This window comes from Panthera leo, chromosome D3 (assembly GCF_018350215.1).
Source record: "Panthera leo isolate Ple1 chromosome D3, P.leo_Ple1_pat1.1, whole genome shotgun sequence".
Classification (NCBI taxonomy): Eukaryota; Metazoa; Chordata; class Mammalia; order Carnivora; family Felidae; genus Panthera; species Panthera leo.
In genome coordinates, this window is record NC_056690.1 from 21,451,107 (window position 1) to 21,471,360 (window position 20,254).

The window sequence follows — 20,254 nt, forward strand, 5'->3', positions numbered from 1 at the left end:
TTTTTGCTGCTTTTGTAGATGAGGAGCCTAAGACACGTGGCTTTTTCTAACCCGGATCACTCAACTGGTTAGTATTTCAGCTGAGCTTGATCTAGACCCAGGGTCTCCTGATTGCTGATTTGGTCAGCTGCTTTTTCAGTGTACCATCCCGCCTCTTTCCTTTTATCAGTAGCCCTCAAGGAATCCTGAGTTGGTGCTAAACATCCTAAAAAATCTGAATTATTTGTGTTTCCTAGACCTTGAACAAATCTACTTCTAAGAGGAGATGGATTGTATTATGGTCATCATACCAATGCCTCACTGATTAAACCTATACTGAGTTCCAAATTCAATAGAAACTGATGCAGGTTTTACTTTGAGAGGCACAAAAAGCTCTCCAACATCACATATTGATGTAGCTATAAGTGATGAATACCATTGCTTCAATAATAAAAATAAAAGCTTGATTACAAAGGAGCTAACCCTGTTAACAGTTTTCTTCTACATAACCATGTTTTACGTGAACTTGGCTTTAAAGAAAAGAGTTTTGGGGCTCCTGGGTGGCTCAGTCGGCTAAGCGTCTGACTCTTGATTTCAGTTCAGATCATAATCTCACTGTTCATGAGTTTGAGTCCCACATCAGCCTCTGCCCTGACAGCACAGATCCTGTTTGGGATTGACTCCCTCTCTCTCTGCTCCTCCCCTACCCCCGCTTACTCCCGTGCTCTCAAAATAAACTTTAAAAAAAAAAGTTTCTTCTGTAAGGATATAGAAGTTAGACTTTATGTTAATGGTATTAACATAGAGATGAATAATACAGATTTTTTTAGCTGTAAATTATTTTTTTAAATCTCTAATTTATGTATTCAACAACTTCATTAGAAGATATAAGACTCCAAGTCATTCTTATTCCCTCCTGTTACTGTCCTTTCTATATTTCTCTCTCTACCTTCTTTTTAAGTTAGAAAATAATTAAGGTAAGTTAGAAAATAATCTTCCTGTCAGCCTGCCTCCATTCCAGTGATGGGCACGTAAATGTAATTCTCATCACTGGGATGGGGGTGGGGGGTGGGCTTCTTTCTGAGTGAATGACATTTCTTATCTTCCTAGGGCCTAATCAAGCATCATGTGCCGTCAATGGCATCAAAACCTTTTGAGTACCCCCAATGGCATCAAAACTTTCCTGTTGTTCTACTGCCCTAATTGCTTCTGTACTTTTGCTTCACTTCAGCCACACCATGTTACCGTATGTGCCTCTTCCAGGCATGGAAGCTACTTATAACACCAATGGCAGTCAGATGAGGTAAGCCTGCAGCAGTGCCTGGAACATAAGGGCTTGCAGTGTGTGTGTGTGTGTGTGTGAGAGAGAGAGAGGAAAGTGAATGTGCAAGCGAGCACAGCACCTGAGAGAGCACACTAGCTGATGGCATGGGTCTGGTGTAGCATGATTCTGATGTCTTGTTCTCCTAAACCTGGTCCAAGATTCAGGCATGTTTTATAAGTATTAACTAAGAATATGTAATCAATACTAGCTATTGAAAAAAAAAAAAAAGACAAAAAAACTAGTCAGCTCATTGTACTACAAGTTCCCTCTCAAGCTATTTCTTAATCATGCAACCGACTTCATTGTCTGGATGGGATTGATCTCATCTGAGCACAGTTCATTGTTCAGTTCACTAAGTGTCTTTTTCTTCCAAAAAGTCTGTCCTTTTATATTTTTCCTTATAAAACTGCTCCATACCAATGAAATTGATTGCATTCTTGGAAGTTTTTACATATGTAGACACAGGAGGTGTCCAGAAGGAACTAGAAAACAGGTTGACTGGAAATGTCATTGCTGAAAAAGGGAAGATCTTCAACCTTAGTCTGATGTTAAGAAGTTGAATGTGCCAAGATAGAAAGTGAAACCCATCTCATATTTTCTTCTCTGTTTTTCTGTCCGTGGTGCTAGACTAGAGCCTCCGTTCCCTGCCTTGGTACCAAAGTCTTGCTTAGTAACAGACTCAGCTGTCACCAAGCTCCTGCTTTCAGCCTCCGAGTTCCCGGTTCCTGGATTTGATGAGCTAGGTGATGTGGCAGCAGCATGCCCCCATCCACAGAGCAGTCCTCCAGAACAGAAGGAGGTAAATGTAAAGTGCTGATGGAGTTGTGAGTGCTACTGGGCATGTCCACTGAGGACTACAGATCACATGATTGGTACACAGGCCTCTGAGTGTCTTTCCTTATCACCGTTAGCTTCAGCTGAGTGCTGAAGATTACCAAGGCAGGAGTTTTTCTCCTTAGCCACCAAAGCTACACTGGGTCTCTTAATCTGCATTGTTTTCCAGATCCTTTTTTCTTGATGATAACATTTAACAGGGTTTATTTAGAGAGTGAGTTGGACCAACGAGGTGCTTCATGCATTCAAAGATGAGTGAACAATGATGTTCTTCAATTTTGCAAACTGTCTCTGTCTCCAGCAGTTGATAGACTTTCATATTGCTAATCTCAATATCTGAGCTGAATGGGTGATTCTCTTCCAATAGTATAAGGGAGCAGTTGTTGAAAACACTTAGCGGGAGTAAGGGAGCTTTGTCATCAACTACTTACTAGAGCCATCTATAAACTGAGGAAGTAAAATCTTGAGTGTCAAAAGAGACTTCATGTATTTTAAATGTCTTATAACTTGACCGTCTTTCTTCTTAACCCTTAAAAATAGGCCGAGCCAGAGAAGAGGCCAAAGAAAGTCTCACAGATTCGTATCCGGAAAACCATTCCTAAACCAGACCCTAATCTTACCCCCATGGGCCTTCCTCGACCCAAAAGGTGAGTTCCTTCTCTAATACACATAGGTTCACATTTTTGGAAAATTGTTTGGCACAATATAATGAGCTTTTAAATAATTATATACTCTGAGCTATTTATCATACTTCTAGGAAGTTATCCAAAAGAATTAATTGGTAATGTGGCCAGAGGTTTATGTGCCAGGGATTTTGTAATGCATTCTTAATCATTTTTATCAAGCTCACTATGCTAGATATTATGCTGTCCCTTCGCATACATAGTCTGGTCATCCCCCAGTGGTGTTGGGAGGTAAGCACTATTGTCACCCCCAAGTTTTGATGAGGGTGCTGAGGCTGAGTGGTTATGACACCTGTGTTAGGCCATGTATCAGTCATGGCACAGGTGGTTTCCGTCTCACACAGGTTTTACCTGACCCCACAGCCCAAGCTCACAGCATTCTATATGCAAAGTTGAGGAGGGACCTAAAGGTCATGAGGGAAAGAAGTTAAATTTCTTTCTTTCTTTCTTTCTTTCTTTCTTTCTTTCTTTCTTTCTTTTTCTTTTTCTTTCTTTCTTTCTTTCTTTCTTTCTTTCTTTCTTTCTTTCTTTCTTTCTTTCTTTCTTTCTTTCTTTCAGAAAATGCCAAATCCATGCTATGGTCTATATCATGACCTTTAAAAACTTGGCTTCTAAAGATTTTTTTTTTAATTAATTAATTTATTTTTTTAACGTTTATTTATTTTTGAGACAGAGAGAGACAGAGCATGAATGGGGGAGGGTCAGAGAGAGGGAGACACAGAATCCGAAACAGGCTCCAGGCTCCGAGCTGTCAGCACAGAGCCCGACGTGGGGCTTGAACTCACGGACCGTGAGATCATGACCTGAGCCAAAGTCGGCCGCTCAACCGACTGAGCCACCCAGGCGCCCCTTTAATTTTTTTAGTATTTGTTTATTTTTGACAGAGAGAGACAGAGCATGAGTGGGGGAGGGGCAGAGAGAGAGGGAGACACAGAATCCGAAGCAGGCTCCGGGCTCCAAGCTGTCAGCACAGAGTCCGACGCGGGGCTCTAACTCACAGACCGCGAGATCATGACCTGAGCCGAAGTCGGACGCTCAACTGACTGAGCCACCCAGGCGCCCCAAGATTTATTTTTTATGACAGAGATAATTTGCTAATCCTATAAAGAGAAGTGGAAAGAAAAAATTACCAAATTAGTATTTGTTGTAATATGTACTATACAGACACACTGTGAAATTATAAGTATTTTAAAAAGATCTCCAGAGTTATATTCTCTTGTGGTGGTTTTCACTCCATTTCTCATTGGCAAATGGAAGCCTAACACTGGTTCCTTAGTAACCCCAGGGTAAATTAATGAAATTTCCTGAGTGTCAAGAACACATCTGTAAAATGTGGGTAAGAATTCCCAACACTTAAGATTACTGTGCAGTCCAATTGAGTAAAAAATGTGGGGGCACCTGACTGGCTCAGTTGGTAGAGCCTACAACTCTTCAAGGGTTCAAGTTGAAGCCTCCCCATTGGGCATGGAGCCTACTTTCAAAAGAAAAAGGAAAAAAAATGTGTACTGGTACCTATTGTATTGCTTCACACAACACAAATGCAATAGTTACTGTTACTATGATCATAATTGACGTTCCACATTTCCCAAGTGGTCTTGTCTTAATATATTTTTATCTCACACTGCTTTTATTGATCATCCTATCAAGTCTTTATAAGAGAAATGTTTAAAATATTTCAGATATCCTAGGTTGAATAGTACTTACTACTAGTGAATGAAATAGGATTCAGAATCAGATGTATTCTATCTTGCATGTATATGTAGATAGAAGTTCTAAAAAATCTTTTATGTATATATAAGTAAGTAGTTGGGAGTGGAGAAAGTTTTAATATAGTAATGACATTCAGTCCTTTGAACTTCTTTCAAGTAAGTGCCAAAAAATCACCCAGTGATCTATCATCAAATTATATTTAATGATTTATCACCTATTTTTTTGAAAGCAAAGGATTGAAAAGTGCTGACTTACATAGGTTCTGTTACCAGGCATTGAAGGAGCAAGTATCTCATTGTATGGGCAGTACACCAAAAAGATCTGACCAGTAAGTGTCAAATGCCTAATAATTTGTATGTTGGTCTTTCACTTAGAGATAACTTTAATCTAATACAGTGAAAGGGGTTGAAAAAATAAGATTTTTAATAAACCTTTGCCTAAGATATCTTTTGATGAGCTATTCAGATACTCTTTTGTCAAAAAATCTTCAAGTTATAGATTTAATGCATTATATTTATCAAAAAACCTTGACATGTAACTTTTTTTCTTGTTCTTTCTTTCTTTTTTTAATATACTTGACACAATGGGAGCGCCTGGGTGGCTCTGTTGGTTAAGCATCTGATTCATGATTTCAGCTCAGGTCATGGTCTCGTGGTTCATGAATTTGAGCCCTGAGTCAGGCTTCGCACTAGCAGCGTGGAGCCTGTTTGGGATTCTCTCTCCTCTCTCTGCTCCTGCCCCACTCACACTCTTTCTCTCAAAATAAATAAAAACTTTGGGGCGCCTGGGTAGCTCAGTCGGTTAAGCGGCCGGCTTCAGCTCAGGTCATGATCTCCCGGTCCGTGAGTTCGAGCCCCACGTCGGGCTCTGTGCTGACAGCTCAGAGCCTGGAGCCTGTTTCAGATTCTGTGTCTCCCTCTCTCTCTCTGACCCTCCCCCGTTCATGCTCTGTCTCAAAAATAAATAAACGTTAAAAATAAATAAATAAACAAATAAATAAATAAATACTTTTAAAATAGATATACTTGACACAATGTTACATTAGTTTCAGGTGTACAACATAGTGATTCAGTAGGTCTATACAATATATGGTGCTACCCACAAGTGTAGCTACCATCTGTCACAGTACAGTACTGTTACACTTGATCTTAGCCAAAAGGCCAAGAAGCGATAGTACAGTACTGTTATAATGCCATTGACTGTATTCCCTGCGCTGTACCTTTTATCCTTGTGACTTATTCATTCCATAACTGGAAGCCTGTATCTCCCACTCCCCTTCACCCATTTTCTACATCCCCCTACCCCTTGACATATTAACTTAATTGGCAAAAGCAATTTTTGTTACTCAAGCCCATCTGCCAAATTATTCTTCCTAACTTTTGTTTTCCAACTCAGGTAAATGTGTTGATCTGTACCTTTAAGAAAACCATATAAACCATTGAGAAATAAACTATGAAACACATCTTACTCCTTATTATATGGAACACATCCTTATAACTTATTGTAAGGTAGATTTGTGAAAGCCATAAGCCAAAATTAAAATCATATGCAACAAATATAATTAATTTATTCATTTTAATAATTCATTATTAAAACAACATGATAATGCTATTTCTCATCCTGAATTTGTAACAAACTAATGTGTAGCTAGAATAATAAATTACAAAGTGAGGAGTATGGTAGAAAGCATGATATTGCTTCGGTAAATGTGTATGCATGCATGAAACAAACTCTGTTATTGGACTTCTGGAATAATTAAGAGTCATAAAAAATCAGAAATAAAGCTATTAATTTATGTAAATCTTAGGATTGCTTCAGTATTTAATGTAGGAGAATAGTGTATTATGAAACCAACTGACATGGCAGTATCATAATTTTTGCTGTTGTTAACAGTAGAAGTTATAACATTTTATAAGATGAAATAATGTAAGGATTAAATAATTGGATTAAATATTTCTTTATATAATTTGTTAAAAGTTTATCCCTTAACTGAATGAAATTACTTAAAATTTTTCGTCTGTGGGTTTTACACACTTCATCTTCAAATGTTGGATAGTCCTAGTAAACATTTCAGTTATATGTGTGTTGTTTTTTAAATTTTTTCAAGTGGGGGAGGGGCAGAGAGAGAGGGAGACACAGAATCCAAAGCAGACTTCAGGCTCTGAGCTGTCAGCACAGAGCCCAACATGGGGCGAGGTCATGACCTGAGCCTAAGTCGACGCTTAACCAGCTGAGCCACCCAGGCACCCCTCAATTATATGTTTTAAAAAGGAAGGAAAGGATTGGCTGTTGATTGGAACTTTTCTTTCTAAGTGGTAACAGACTGTCAATGAGAATTGAGAATAGTTTGGAAAAAACATAGGGTACAATTAAATACATGAGCCGGCTGTATTGATATTTGAAGCTCTCTTTCATAAGTAGGGCCAGGAGGCATTGTTTGATGATAATCGGGAGATAAATGAGGCGAAGTCACTCTGACAAACCCATTCCACAACATATTTGAAATCTGAATATTCTGGCACCACCCAAAGTATCCTATTTCTGAGGCCACTCCTCTCTTGTATGTGATGGGAACTATACCTAATGGGGAAAGACAAGTCCAATACAGGTTTACAGTAATTTCATTACTTACTAAGCGAGCTTAGCAAGATTAGTTATTTGTTTCATATACCAAAGCAGAGTTCAGGGTGTATAGGTGCTGTTCTGAAAGAATTTGTGCAAGGGGCACCTGGGTGGTTCAGTTGATTAGGCATCCGACTCTTGGTCTCAGTTCAGGTCTTAATCTCAGGGTCGTGAGTTCAAGCCCTGCTTTGGGCTCCGTGCTGGGTGTGAAGCCTACTTTTAAAATAACACAACATCTCGGGGCGCCTGGGTGGCTCAGTCGGTTAAGCATCCGACTTCAGCTCAGGTCACAATCTCGCGGTCCGTGAGTTCGAGCCCCGTGTCGGGCTCTGGGCTGATGGCTCAGAGCCTGGAGCCTGCTTCCGATTCTGTGTCTCCCTCTCTCTCTGCCCCTCCCCTGTCCATGCTCTGTCTCTCTCTGTCTCAAAAATAAATAAACGTTAAAAAAAATTAAAAAAAAAAAAATAACACAACATCTCTCCCAAGAATTTGTGGAAATGGAGAAATCTGCATGAGTGTTCAAACATATGACTTCTAGGAAATTAAAGATTGGAAGATTAATTCCCCTAAAAGTGGGATTTCATGTACTCTGGCATGTCTTGGTACCCTAGTGTGAATACCACTGGTCTAGGGTATTTAGTAGCAACCTTATTTAGCTCTGGGGAGTTCATGTGTCAGTCAGGGTCCAATCAGGAGACAAACTACACGGTATTTTATTTTATTTGTCAATTTTATCTTAGCTTGAGCAAGGGAGAGGGGCAGAGGGAGAAAGAGAGAGAATCTTAAGCAGGCTCCACACTCAGCACAGAGCCTGACATAGGATTCAGTCCCACAACCCTGGGATCATGACCTGAGCCGAAATGAAGAGTTGGACGCTCAACCAATTGAGCCACCCAAGTCCCCCTGCAAACTACATAGTATTTTAAATAGGGGAACTTTTTTTTTTTAATAATTTTTTAAAACTTTTTTTTAAATGTTTCTTTATTCTCAGAGAGAGAGAACAAGCAGGGGAGAAGCAGAGAGAGGGGAGACAGAGGATCCCAAGTGAGCTCTGTGCTGACACAGAGAACCCAGTGTGGGTCTCAAACTCACGAACTGTGAGATCATGACCTGAGCTGGTTAGACACTTAACCAGTTGAGCCACTCAGGCGCCCCTTAATAATTTTTTTTAAGTTTATTTATTTATTTTGAGGGGAGGGAAGGGCAGAGAGAGAAGGAGAGAGAGAGAATCCCAAGTACACTCTGCATTGCCAGCGTGGAGCCTGATGCGGAGCTCAAACCCACAAACCATGAGATCATGACCTAAGCTGAAACCAAGAGTCAGACACTTAACCAACTGAGCCAACCAGGATCCCCAAATAAGGGAACTTTAATATAAAATAGAGTAACCGTAAAGATGTACAGAGTATTCTGAAGGGCACCCTAAGACTGAGGGAAAGTACTCAAGGTAGGACAAACTTGGAAGGGGGGCCACCTCCTCTATGTTGGCATTTTGACTTTGTTCGTGAGGGTATGGGTGCAGCCCATTGGATGGCTGGGTTGCTAAGGCCAGATCTAGGCAAGCAGGAAATAGCAAACAACTTCTAGGGTGCAGATGAGCTGGGGCAGGCAGGCATGCAAAGGGACTAGGGGTGTCTCTGTGGATGTAATGCCTGGAGCATGTGGTGTTTCCTTCAGGAGGGCCACAGGAAACAGCCCTCAGGAAGTTGGGGTATAAGCTTATGGCCTGGAGTGCCCCACATGTGTCAGGAAGCATGTGGCATGATCACCAGGCTAGGGTTGCCAGAGCACTGAGGGACTACGTACTCTGGCCACACAGCTAGGGCAGAGCCCCCTCCAAATGACCCCCTCCTGACACGCCAACAAACATACACCAGTGATGGGGGGGGAAAGTTCACCAGAACCAGGAAGAGAAGCTCCTTTCCTCTTAGCAGTGTTCCCCCAATGCCTTCTTTTTGCCGGAGCTTTTAGCATCATACTTACTCTAAAGAAGAAATGCTTCAAGAGTCCAGGATTCCATTTTCACAGAGCAGGTTCTGGAGGGTACATTTTGAGCTAAGAAGTTATAATATAACTGGCGCATGCCAGTAAACAAAACTTTGAATATATTCACTCGACCAAGAGCTGAAGAGATTTGAATAAATGGAAAGGTTTAAGTTTCACACAGTCAGAGTTAACATGGAAAAATAAAGAAGCAAAAATAGCCAGGAAAATTCAGAAAAGGAGTGAAATGAGAGAGGTGTTAATCCTAAGAGACGTTAAAACATATTGTAAACTCGGATGCCTGCGTGGCTCAGTTGGTTAAGCTTCTGACTCCAGCTCAGGTCATAGTCACATGGTTCGTGGGTTCGGATCCCACATTGAGCCCTGCACTGACAGCTCAGAGCCTGGAGCCTGCTTAAGACTCTGTGTCTGTTTGTCTCTCTCTCTCAAAAATAAATAAACATTTAAAAAATATATACATATATATATTATAACTAAGTAAATAGAAGTGTGATGCCACAGCAGAAACATACAAATTGGTAAAACAAAATAGAAAGTCCAGAAGTAGACATGACTACATAGAGAAATATAGAATGTGACAAAGGTATCCCCTCAAATTAGTGGTAAAAAGATGGACTGACTGTTCAGTAAAGTGCTATTGGGGCAACTGGGTAGCCATTTTAAGAGTAATAAAGTTGGATCTGTACCTTAGACCTTTCACCAGAAAAAATCCCAAATGAATCAAATTTAAGTAGAAACAAATCAGACTGTAAGAATACTTAACGAAACCATAGGAATTTTGTTTTTTTATGTAAACTCCAACTTCAACGTGGGGCTCGAACTCAGCCCTGAGATCAAGAGTTGCATGCTCCACTGACTAAGCTAGCCAGCCGCCCCTGCCCACAGGAAATTTCATTGTTTTTTGTTTTTGTTTTTGTTTTTTAATGCTTATTTATTTATTCTGAGAGAGTGAGAATGCACAAGAGGATGAGGAGCAGAGAGAGAGGGAGAGAAAGTCCCAGGCAGACTCTTGATTTCGGCTCAAGTCATGATCCTAGGGTTGTGGGATTGAGCCCTGTGTTGGGCTCTGCACTGAGTGTGGATCCTACTTAAGATTCTTTCCTGCTCGCACATGCTCTCTCTTTCTCTAAAATTAAAAAACACACACAACACACACAAAACAAGATGCACTGCTTTATATATTTGTATAATCAGTATCTTAAGATAATGTTATGCTAGAGCCAAAATTGTCTATAGAGTGCTGTCATTTGTGTAAAATAGTGGAGGTTTCAGGGGAATAAAAATTCCCTAAGACTTCTATTTTATATAGACCACTTCTGCAGCCATGACTTCTATAAACATTTGTAAATGAGAGACATGGTTGCTCAAAATCAGAATTTGAACCCACCCCCAAATGCCTGATGTTTTCTCTTTGGCCATATTTATAGATTTGTTCTACCTGAGAGTATAAAAGCCATTGTTACTCAAGAAGCAGTTGGTCATCTTAGGTATTAAGTGTCCCCTGGTCATTTTCTAGGCCAGAAAACAGATACCTTCAAAAATTGTTGCTATATTCTGCTTAGTGTATATATCAGCATATCTCTGGCTCAAGACCACACCTTATGCAAAGAGTTTTTGATGTTAGCTCTGAAACTGCCTTCCTTATGATGGAAATCGTAAAAACAGATTAAGTGATGAGGGAGAGAGGACCCAGCAGATGGAAGACACTCAAATGTAGACTTTCTCCAAAACCACCCTGGGCAAGATGGGCTTTCCACGGAAAGTGTCTGTGCTTTTGAGGCAGACTGTGCCATTCCAGTGAATGTAGTCTCGCTGAAGAAGCCAGTTTGTTGAGAGGCCAGAAATTCCAGAATCTGAGCTCTGCTCACAGACCTTCACCTCAGTCCAGAAACAATGTGGATACATACTACCCTGATTTGCAAGTCAGAATGACTGGGAGGCTCATCTTTCACTCTCGGATTGCCCATCCAACATCTTTAATGTAGCAGTTGCCAGTGCTCAGAAGCAAAGTAGTTGTCCTCTTTTGGAACGCCAGTGCTAAGTCACTATGAAATTTTGTATACATATTATTATTTATGTATATTTTCCACAAGCATGTTCTTTGCTGAATTGGAATTGAACCAAACCGAATCTCAGTTAAGATTCTCATAAAGAAACTAAAACATGACACCAAAAAGTTAATTAACATGCTCTTCAGACTCTGCTTTTCTTATCTGAATGAAACAGGTTTAAAATACAGAAACTTTGTGGTGATAAGTTAACACTATTAATAGTTAATATAAAAGTTATCACAGTAAGTTTCTACTGATATAAGTGTGGTGACCTGAGGGTTGAAGCTATTATCTTCCACATCGTAGCAACGATGAATAATAAACAAATGAATTGAGTATACTCATAAACAAATGAGTAAATAAAAGGGTAAGTTTTATGGTATGTCAACCAAAACTCTTTGAGGACTGATCAAAGGTCTACAGCAGGAAATGCACAAGATGAGTATAGAATATCTTGTCCTACCAGAAAGTGATGAAGTTCTCAAAGACTACTAAAGTCATGTCAAAGAGACTCAGAAACCAATTTGGAACTCCCACTGGCCACAGATGAAACAGAGCATCAAAAAGAATAATAACTGCAACAGATTGGAGCATAAGAATATGTTTAAATGGAATAGTTTATAATGACACTTTTTAAAAATTTTTTTTTAATGTTTTTATTTATTTTTGAGACAGAGACAGAGCATGAGCAGGGGAGGGGCAGAGAGAGAGGGAGACACAGAATCTGAAGCAGGCTCCAGGCTCTGAGCTTTCAGCACAGAGCCCAACACGGGGCTCGAACTCACGGACTGTGAGATCATGACCTGGGCTGAAGTTGGATGCTTAACCGACTGAACCACCCAGGCGCCCCTATAATGACACTTTTAAAACAATCCATTGGCCATATTTGGATGAGATTAGAGAACCAAGTAATTGTTTGGAAATCAGTAAATAAAGGGAAAGAACCAAGCATGAGCTGTTTTTCCTGTGCAAAGTGTACTACAGGGTTACTAAGTAATGGATGAACATGAAGTTTCAATTTAGACAGAAGAATTCTAGCAAATGAATTGAGAAGGAGTGCTAGACTATCATTAAGTATGGCCCTAAAGAAGTAATAAATACAGTCAGTGTTCTTCAGTGGCTAGTAATATTTTAAAAAGATCAACAACAGGTATCCTTTCCCTCGGGATGAAAGTATACACCACCATCTAAAACTCTTCCTATCGGGGTGCCTGGGTGGCTCAGTCAATTAAGCATCCAACTTTGGCTCAGGTCATGATCTCATAGTTCATGGGTTAGGGCCCCACATCAGGCTCTGTGCTGACAGCTCAGAGCCTGGAGCTTGTTTTAGATTGTGTCTCCCTCTTTCTCTGCCCCTCCCCTGCCCATGCTCTGTCTCTCTCTCTCAAAAATAAGTAAACATTAAACAAGAAGAAGAAGAAGAAAATAAAAATCTTCCTATCAAAACACCTAAATCTGATTATGCCTCTTATATCTAATTGTCAATCTATAGGAAATACCTGTAATATTTTCCATATGTTTGGTTCAGAGGAACGGGTTAAATAATATTTTGTGGGTGTAATCATAATATAGACTGGGGAAGCCTCAGGTCAGACAACCTGGTTTCTTCAAATAAATGACAAAATAAAAAAGGAGACAAAATAGAACACTAGTAATGTATAAATTGAGATGGTATTGATTGGAATTAAAAAGTTCCAGGGACTGGTGTTTGGGAGAAGGGTAAAAATATTGATGCACTCCAGTTTCCAAGTTAAGAAAACTTCTTAAAATTCTTGCCAACCACTGAAAGAGAAGTGTATAATTTCCAAGCCAGGAAAGGGGGATAAAAGAGAAGTGAGCAGCAGTCAGTTAAGGAGAAGAAAAGAAATATTGAAAAGGTAAAAGAAGCTATAAAATATGAATAGTAGATACAAATACAGCTATATCATTGCCAGTAAGTATAAATGGACTAAATTTCATAAAGCTGAAGATTGGCAGCCTAGAAAAGAAAATCTGGTACATGTTGTACACGTGAGACACATCCAAAATTCATTGCAGGGGCACCTGGGTGGCTCAATCAGTTAAAGGTCCAGCTTCGGCTCAAGTTACGATCTCGTGGTTTGTGGGTTCTAGCCCCATGTAAGGCTTTCTGCTGTCAGTGCAGAGCCTACTTGGGATCCTCTGTCTGCCTCTCTTTCTGCACCTCTCCTGCTTGTGCATGCTCGCACTGTCTTGCTGTCTCTGAAAAATAAACATTAAAAAAAAAAAAATCAATCGATCAATCTCAATCCAGAGGGCCTGTAAGAAAAGGACTCATCAAGTTGGGAAGCCAATTTTATTTCTCTTAAGAGAACATGAAGAATTTATTTTATTCTCTTTTCAGATTAAAGAAAAAGGAGTTTAGTTTAGAAGAAATATATACCAACAAGAATTATAAGTCTCCTCCTGCAAACAGGTGGGTACATGAGTAGGAGTGAATAGACTGGGAGGGCTTCTGAAATGATTGATGCAAATCTCCAATCCATTCACTTTAGAAAGGAAGTTATTGGAAGTAACTAGAATTGGTATTTTTAGTTCCCAGCGCTTGAACTGGGGTTGGTGGTAGGATGGGACAGAAATGTGTGATGAGTTAGGTAGGTACAGAAAACACCATTTCCTTTCAGTTTGTATTTGTGTTTTTAGCAAAAACCTAGCTGTCCTTTTCAGGACTAGTAATCATTGATCTTCAGATATGATTCCAAATCCAAACACGGACAGTGTTTCACATGGCTACCTTTGAGTGTGAATTCAGTTCAAGTCAGGGAACATTTATTAAATTCCTGTTGTGTCCAGGTTGTAGCAGGAGAGTTCTAGGATTTTATCCTGTAAAGTGAGCATTTGCTCTAAGACCATTGTACGAGATTATTCATTGCAGCATTGCTAAATAATAGGAAACAATTGGAAACAACTTAAAATTGAATTATGATTCAGCCTTATAATGGAATACACTGTAGCCATTAAAAGGAATGAATCAGATACCTGTTTACTGAATTAGAATAATCTTAAAAGTTATTGACAAAAAAAAAAAAAGTTATTGACAGATCAGAGAGGCACAGTGTATAGGGCAGTGTATGTGGTTTGCTACCATTTGAACACAAGAAGAAAACCAAAGTGGAGGATATATGCTGTGGGTTAGCAGACTATAGGCCACATTCAGCGAGTGGCCCATTTCCTTTCTTTTTTTGTTACAGTCTGTGAGAAAAAAAAAAAAAAAAAGGTTTCTATATTCTTAAAGGGTTGTTTAAAAACAAAAAATATAATCGAGTCCTATGTGCTCATTAATTTAAAAATGTTTCCTACCTGTCCCTTCACACAAAAGGGCTGATCTCTGGTAATATATGCTTATTTATGCATGTCTCTGATTGAATGACTTTGTGAATACATAAAAAAGTGGCTCGTGTTGCCTACAGGGTCTGGTCTTTATTCCTTACCCTTTTGCTCAGTGTCAGTTTTTTCACTGGGTGTTCATATATTACATATCCATAAATACATATTTTTTTTCGTACATAAAAAGATACTGGCCAGAGAAAGCAGTCAAGTAAGTAGTCATTAGTTGTTTTAGCCCCAGTTGACCAGAAGGGTTGGTGACCTAGGAGATGGGCCACGTGAGTCATTGTATTGGTGATTCTTTTTTTGTGCTCCACCCTTAGGTGTTTGGAGACCATCTTTGAGGAACCTAAGGAACGAAATGGTACGCTAATCTCAATCAGCCAACAGAAGAGAAAACGAGTTCTAGAATTTCAGGATTTTACAGTCCCACGAAAGAGGAGAGCTCGTGGTAAAGTCAAGGTGGCAGGCAGCTTTACCAGGGCCCAGAAGGCAGCTCTGCAGAGTCGAGAGCTGGATGCTCTGTTGATACAGAAACTAATGGAATTGGAGACCTTTTTTGCCAAGGAAGAGGAGGAGCAGGAGCGATCATCTGGTTGTTGAAAAGCAGTTTGGTTTAGGGGTCTCAATTTTAGATTTTCCAGTCTCCTTGGAAGAAGTTGCCTAATTTTGCCCTACCGCCCAAACTATTCAAAATGCAGTCCGTGGATTTTACCTATTTTAAGGTGCAACCTTTTTAGGAAATGGTGAAGGAGGGTCCTCTACTTCTACTGCTGAGTATTGAACCTCAGGAATGTTCCCTTTCTCCTGGAAATGGTCCTGAAAACCATCTGGCCCCCTCCTCCTCACACTCGCCATCCACAGGAGGAGGACTCAGCATACCTTCAGTAACACTAGAATTCCAAGGACTCATAGCATTTGCACGTCCGTGTGAAAGTTCTGCGTTGTTTACGGTGGTGCTAGACCAAGATTATTTAGAGACGTGGCCTAGGGAGGGGGACCTGGCGTCCTGTTCTTTGTGGTCTCACCAGCTCATTTCAGTAGTTGAGGAAAGATGAGCTGTTGTGTTTCCTAATCCTTTTGAGTCTGTCTGCCCAGAATCGTGTGTGTGCGTGTGCGTGTGTGTGTGTGTGTGTGTGTGTGTGTGGTTGTGTGTGGCTTTTCCCCATCATTTTCTCCCCTCTGTGACTATGGGTCACTAGTGCCAGAGGAGCCCGTCCAGGCCCCCTTCAAAGTAAGTTGCACTTTTTAATGTTGTGGTGTTATTTTCATTTGTTTTTATTTCTTTCTTTTCTTTTCTTTTCTTTTTTCTTTTCTTTTCTTTTTTTTTTTTTTTTTTTTTTGTATTATTGCTGCATGTTTGGAGCCTTTAAATGTGATTTTAAAACAAAATTTTAAGACATCAAGGAGAAAGACAATAATGTCTTAAGAATATATGACAGGCATTTGACCCAGTGTATCAGTGCATGGTATGGGACAATGGTGAGACATTTTCCCATTATGTGTTTCAAGCAGTCCCTTCCCCATTTCCACCTTCCAGTGTAGCTCATTAGAAGGAGTACTTTTTCATCTGTGTTCTCATTCTTGCCCGCTAAGTAGATGTGTTTATTTTAATGATAGAAGTAAGAGCAAGTTTTCCTCCCAATCATTTAAAAAAATGTGAAGGTTGGGTGTGGTCTTAATGGGTTTTATCTGAAGTGGTAGTCTATAACAAAGTTGGGTACGGCAGCTCAGGTGGTGATAAAAGGCCGACCCAGAGTGTTTGCAGCTGTCAGAGCAACTTGCTCCAAGAGTGGGGAGTGAGATGGCACGTGGTTCAGACCCAGTGATGCATCCTTGCAGGGGGATCATGAAATTCCATGGCCAGCCCTCTCTGAGAACACCCATCGTACTCTGGGCTCCTATGTCAAACCTACTGGAAATTTTGCAGAGTGCCAGAGTTGGCAGTTCCTTCATCTGTGCCTGCTTGAGTCTGTGGGCAGAAAAGGATGCTGTGTGGGTCGGCCAGGCCCAGAGGTGTCATTTGTTTTCCACTTAACTCCTATGTGCCCTTGCCCTGCTTCCCCCCCGCCACCACCATCCCCTGTGTTTTATCTTTCTTTCTCTCTTGCTTTCATTACAAAAGTTCAGAGAATTAACATTCCTTGGCTGGTGAGTGGGATGCTACACCCAGCCTCAGGACACTGGTCACCTCTTCCCATTCTCCTAGGAACCACTGCTAGGAAGCAGCCACCCAAGGAGACTGTCAGAGCTCCAGAGATATTTTCAAAGTCAGTCTGTTAGAGTGAGTGGTGCCGTCCTGGTGTGTCTCCTAGGGTTCCTTTGTCTCCCCATTTGTGAGTGGGTGGGAAGATGGGGTGGGGGCAGGGGGTCTCTATGTGCCTTTCCTTTGCAGGTTGACAGTCTGTGCCACACTGGAGCAGAAGAACTGACATGAGCAAGAAAAAAAAAGTGCCACATCTGTCTTCTAGGCCCGCTGCCTCAGACATAGCATTTAGTAAGTGAAATACACATCTGGTAACCCATAGAGGCTTCTAAGGCCATGGCCAAATAGCATTGAAGAGAGCCGCATTTCCACACTGGCTTGGAATGTGAACCAGATTCCGCTGTTCTACATCTGCTTTGCCCAGACTGTATAGACACAACCTGTGTTTCACCTCAGTACCTCTCCCATCCTGGGACAGGGTCCTTAGACACTAAATGTTTTTCTCTGTCTTTTTGCCTAAGGGAGTGGGGATTAGTATTCCATTTTACCCTCTGACAAACATTTTTAGGGAGTGCTGCTGGACAGCTTGCAAACTCCCAGAGCTCAGCAGAGCCCTGTTTGCCAGCTCCGTTGCTGGTGTAGACGAGTCAGCAATGCGGCAACAACCCATGTCATCCAGCAGACTGAAGTTGAACGGGCACAGCTGTGGCATCACCACCATTACAGAGATATAATTTCAAGTTTGCCCTTATACGTAGGCATGGTATTTGCAAGAGCCAGGAAGAATGATTTGGAACATTGGAGGCATGGAGTAAGTGGAGGCTTGGGCTCCCTCCTTGTCCTGGCAATGTGGAAGAGAAGCAGCTCTGAGGCATCTCTGCCTATCCTTGAAATTCTTGGCCTGCCCTCTGGCTCGGGGCCTTCCCCTGCTCCAAAGTTAAGAAGGGGCCCCCATTGCAAACTTGAAATTGCTTGCCTAAAACCGATACAGCAAGTTCTAGCTGTGCTCAGCCACACCTGTCTTTGCATCTGTTTTCACCATTGGCCTGGCCAGCTGCAAGGCTAGATCTGTGGTCCTCGGAGCCTGTGGAACCTGCCCACGATGGGGGGGGGGGGGGGGGCGTCGGCTGCTGGCACACCACTTGCTCAGAGCTACAGGAGGTCTCTTTCTGGGGTGGGGGTTGGTAGTTTCTGAGTATGGGGACTTCCCACCCCAAATGGTGGGAAGTTACAGTTAACTATGATTTACTCAACTATAATTCAACTCCAGAGGCTTAGTGTTTTTAATATGGGAAAGAGAGGAGAAATCTCAGGTCCAATCAGGGTTCTGCCTATCAGCTTTTCACTGAAACTTCAACTATGTTTTTTTTTTTTTTCCATCTTTCAGTTATAGCTATATTTGCCCCTCATCTGCTTCCTGCCCCCTTTCTCCTTCTCTTTTGGTCACCTTTCCAGTTTCATTTCTTCGTTAGTTTAAATGTACCTCATCATACCTATTAAAACAGATTATGTCCACTTTTTCTTACTGACCTTACTCTAAGAGCTACAGCTGAGGGAGGTACAGTGGAAAGACATGTAGCATTTGCCTTACGTGGAGCCTGAAGAGCTTAGAAACTCATGCTGTGAATCCCAAAACTCAGCGCTCCTTTAAGAGCTGTGAAAATCATGACATTTTGTCACAGTTTTGCCTGAAAGGGTCTTTTGCGCGGGTGCCAGAGCCAACCTGAGGTAAATTCCAGATCCTACCATCTGGGCACGATCCCTCCCCCCGCAGGGCTCACTCCCTGCCCACCAGACCAAGAGCAGCATAGGGTGTGCAGTACTGGGGCGGCAGCACCAAGGCTCTAGTGCAGCCTGATGGAAAGCACAGCTGGCACTTGGTCCCCAGGCTGGGATTCCATCTCCTAATACCACGTACATGGAGATCCGTGAAAGACCAACTTTTAGTCAGTGATGCTTTTCTCCCATTACCTGAGGGAGAAGTATGCAGTTGGTGCTTTCTTTTAATTCCCTTGTTTTGTTTTTGTTTTTGTTTTTGTTTTTGTTTTTGTTTTGTTTTGGAAGCTTTTCCCCTGGTATCATGGAAAGGACCTCTTAAACACCACATTGTTGGGTGGCTGTATCCAAAGTCTAGATAATTGGCCAGAGGTAGGGAGTAGCCTTTCCTGGATTGATGCAAAAGAAGGGCTCCTTACCACAACTGCACTTCTTGATATAAAAAGCTGGCTGCAGAGGAAGAGTTAATTTTACAAAAATCAAAGTTTGATATCATCTAGCTACAAATTGAGCAGCAGACGCTAATTTGATTATAAAGTAAGGGTCCCCATGTAGCCCACCATCTAGCACAGCATATTCTCAGATTTGATGCTTATTCATTGTGTGTCTTCACGAGCCCCTCCCTGGTGCTGAGTTGGATTTGAATTCTTGGTGAGAGGCCTCAGCATCTCCTTGGGCTGGTCTGGGCCAGTAAATAGCTGCCTGAAGTGTTTATATATTATCATGGTCAATATAGTTCAGTGAAATTTGTACATTTTTGGTAACATTGGCATACATGATGCCCCTGCAGTTCTTTTTCTGTTTGGTAGTTTGTGACTCTAAATTCCCACTGTTATGTGTGTTAATTTATGAAAATAAATTTTTTTTGGGAAAACCTTTCAAATAACTGTCAAGGCTGTTAGTCTATTCTCTTTTTTTATGATTTTATTTTTAAGTAAGCTCTACACCCAACATAGAGCTTGAACTTAACCCCAAGATCAAGAGTAGCAGGCCCTTCCAACTGAGCCAGCTAGGTGCCCCTGTTAATTTTACGTTAAAAGTTTACCTATAACGTTATGAGGTTTCACCATTTTCTGAGGACTGTCCTGTGCTCAGAACATGTATAGGCCTCCACCTTTGGGTGGCCTTCTGAGCTTTCGATGAATCTTTTTAAATTTACTCAGTGGCAGCAAATCATCTCTTTGAGGGAATTTGGTATTTGGAAACAGCCAATACTCATTCAGATCTGAGTCCTACCCACTTAAGTGCAGTAGGTTTGCTGAGTAAGTATTTTAGGTGTGATTTTTAAATAGTGCAACTTTCTCATTTGGCAAAGGGGGAAGAAGCAGTTATAAATTCAAGTCATAAGATGTTTCAAATATTAGCAACCTATTTGGAGTAAGAGCTTCACTTGCTAATGAGACTACTAAGGAGAGTGTAAATGTGGTGGAGTACATTCATTTGCTGTAAAAAAAAAAAAAAAAAAAAAAAAGGCTTGCCTTTTATCACATATCCTCCCAGCTGTACACAAGGTTAGGCTATGAGTCTTCTATTCTCAGTTCTCTAGTGAGATGATGGCAACTAGTGAAAGAATGACTAAAAACATGGCTCTCAAACACCATACTGACATGTCCCAGGAAGAAGCATGATTTCTGAGGATGGTTTTCCTTTGTCCAGAGGAAAAGCAGTGTACAGCGTCCCTGCTTGGCCTTTTCCAATTCATGGCTTCTACAACAGAATT

At 41.0% G+C, this 20,254-nt stretch overlaps 1 protein-coding gene across 15 annotated transcripts in view; it reads left to right on the forward strand.

Moving 5' to 3' along the window:
* Nucleotides 1-19,420, forward strand: part of PRR14L (proline rich 14 like) — a 58,736-nt gene extending 39,316 nt beyond the window's left edge. For 12 of the 15 annotated variants that reach the window (XM_042911690.1, XM_042911678.1, XM_042911682.1 and 9 more), the window contains 5 exons: nt 1,211-1,282; nt 1,931-2,102; nt 2,678-2,784; nt 13,570-13,641; nt 14,876-15,868. In XM_042911690.1, coding sequence (XP_042767624.1) covers nt 1,211-1,282; nt 1,931-2,102; nt 2,678-2,784; nt 13,570-13,641; nt 14,876-15,155 — 703 coding nt within the window. In that variant the 3' untranslated portion in view covers nt 15,156-15,868. Of the gene's footprint in view, nt 1-1,210; nt 1,283-1,930; nt 2,103-2,677; nt 2,785-13,569; nt 13,642-14,875; nt 15,869-16,947 lie in introns of those variants that run through there. The other 3 variants (XR_006195571.1, XM_042911685.1, XR_006195572.1) reach the window with 3 other exon arrangements.
* Nucleotides 19,421-20,254: the final 834 nt, after the last annotated feature.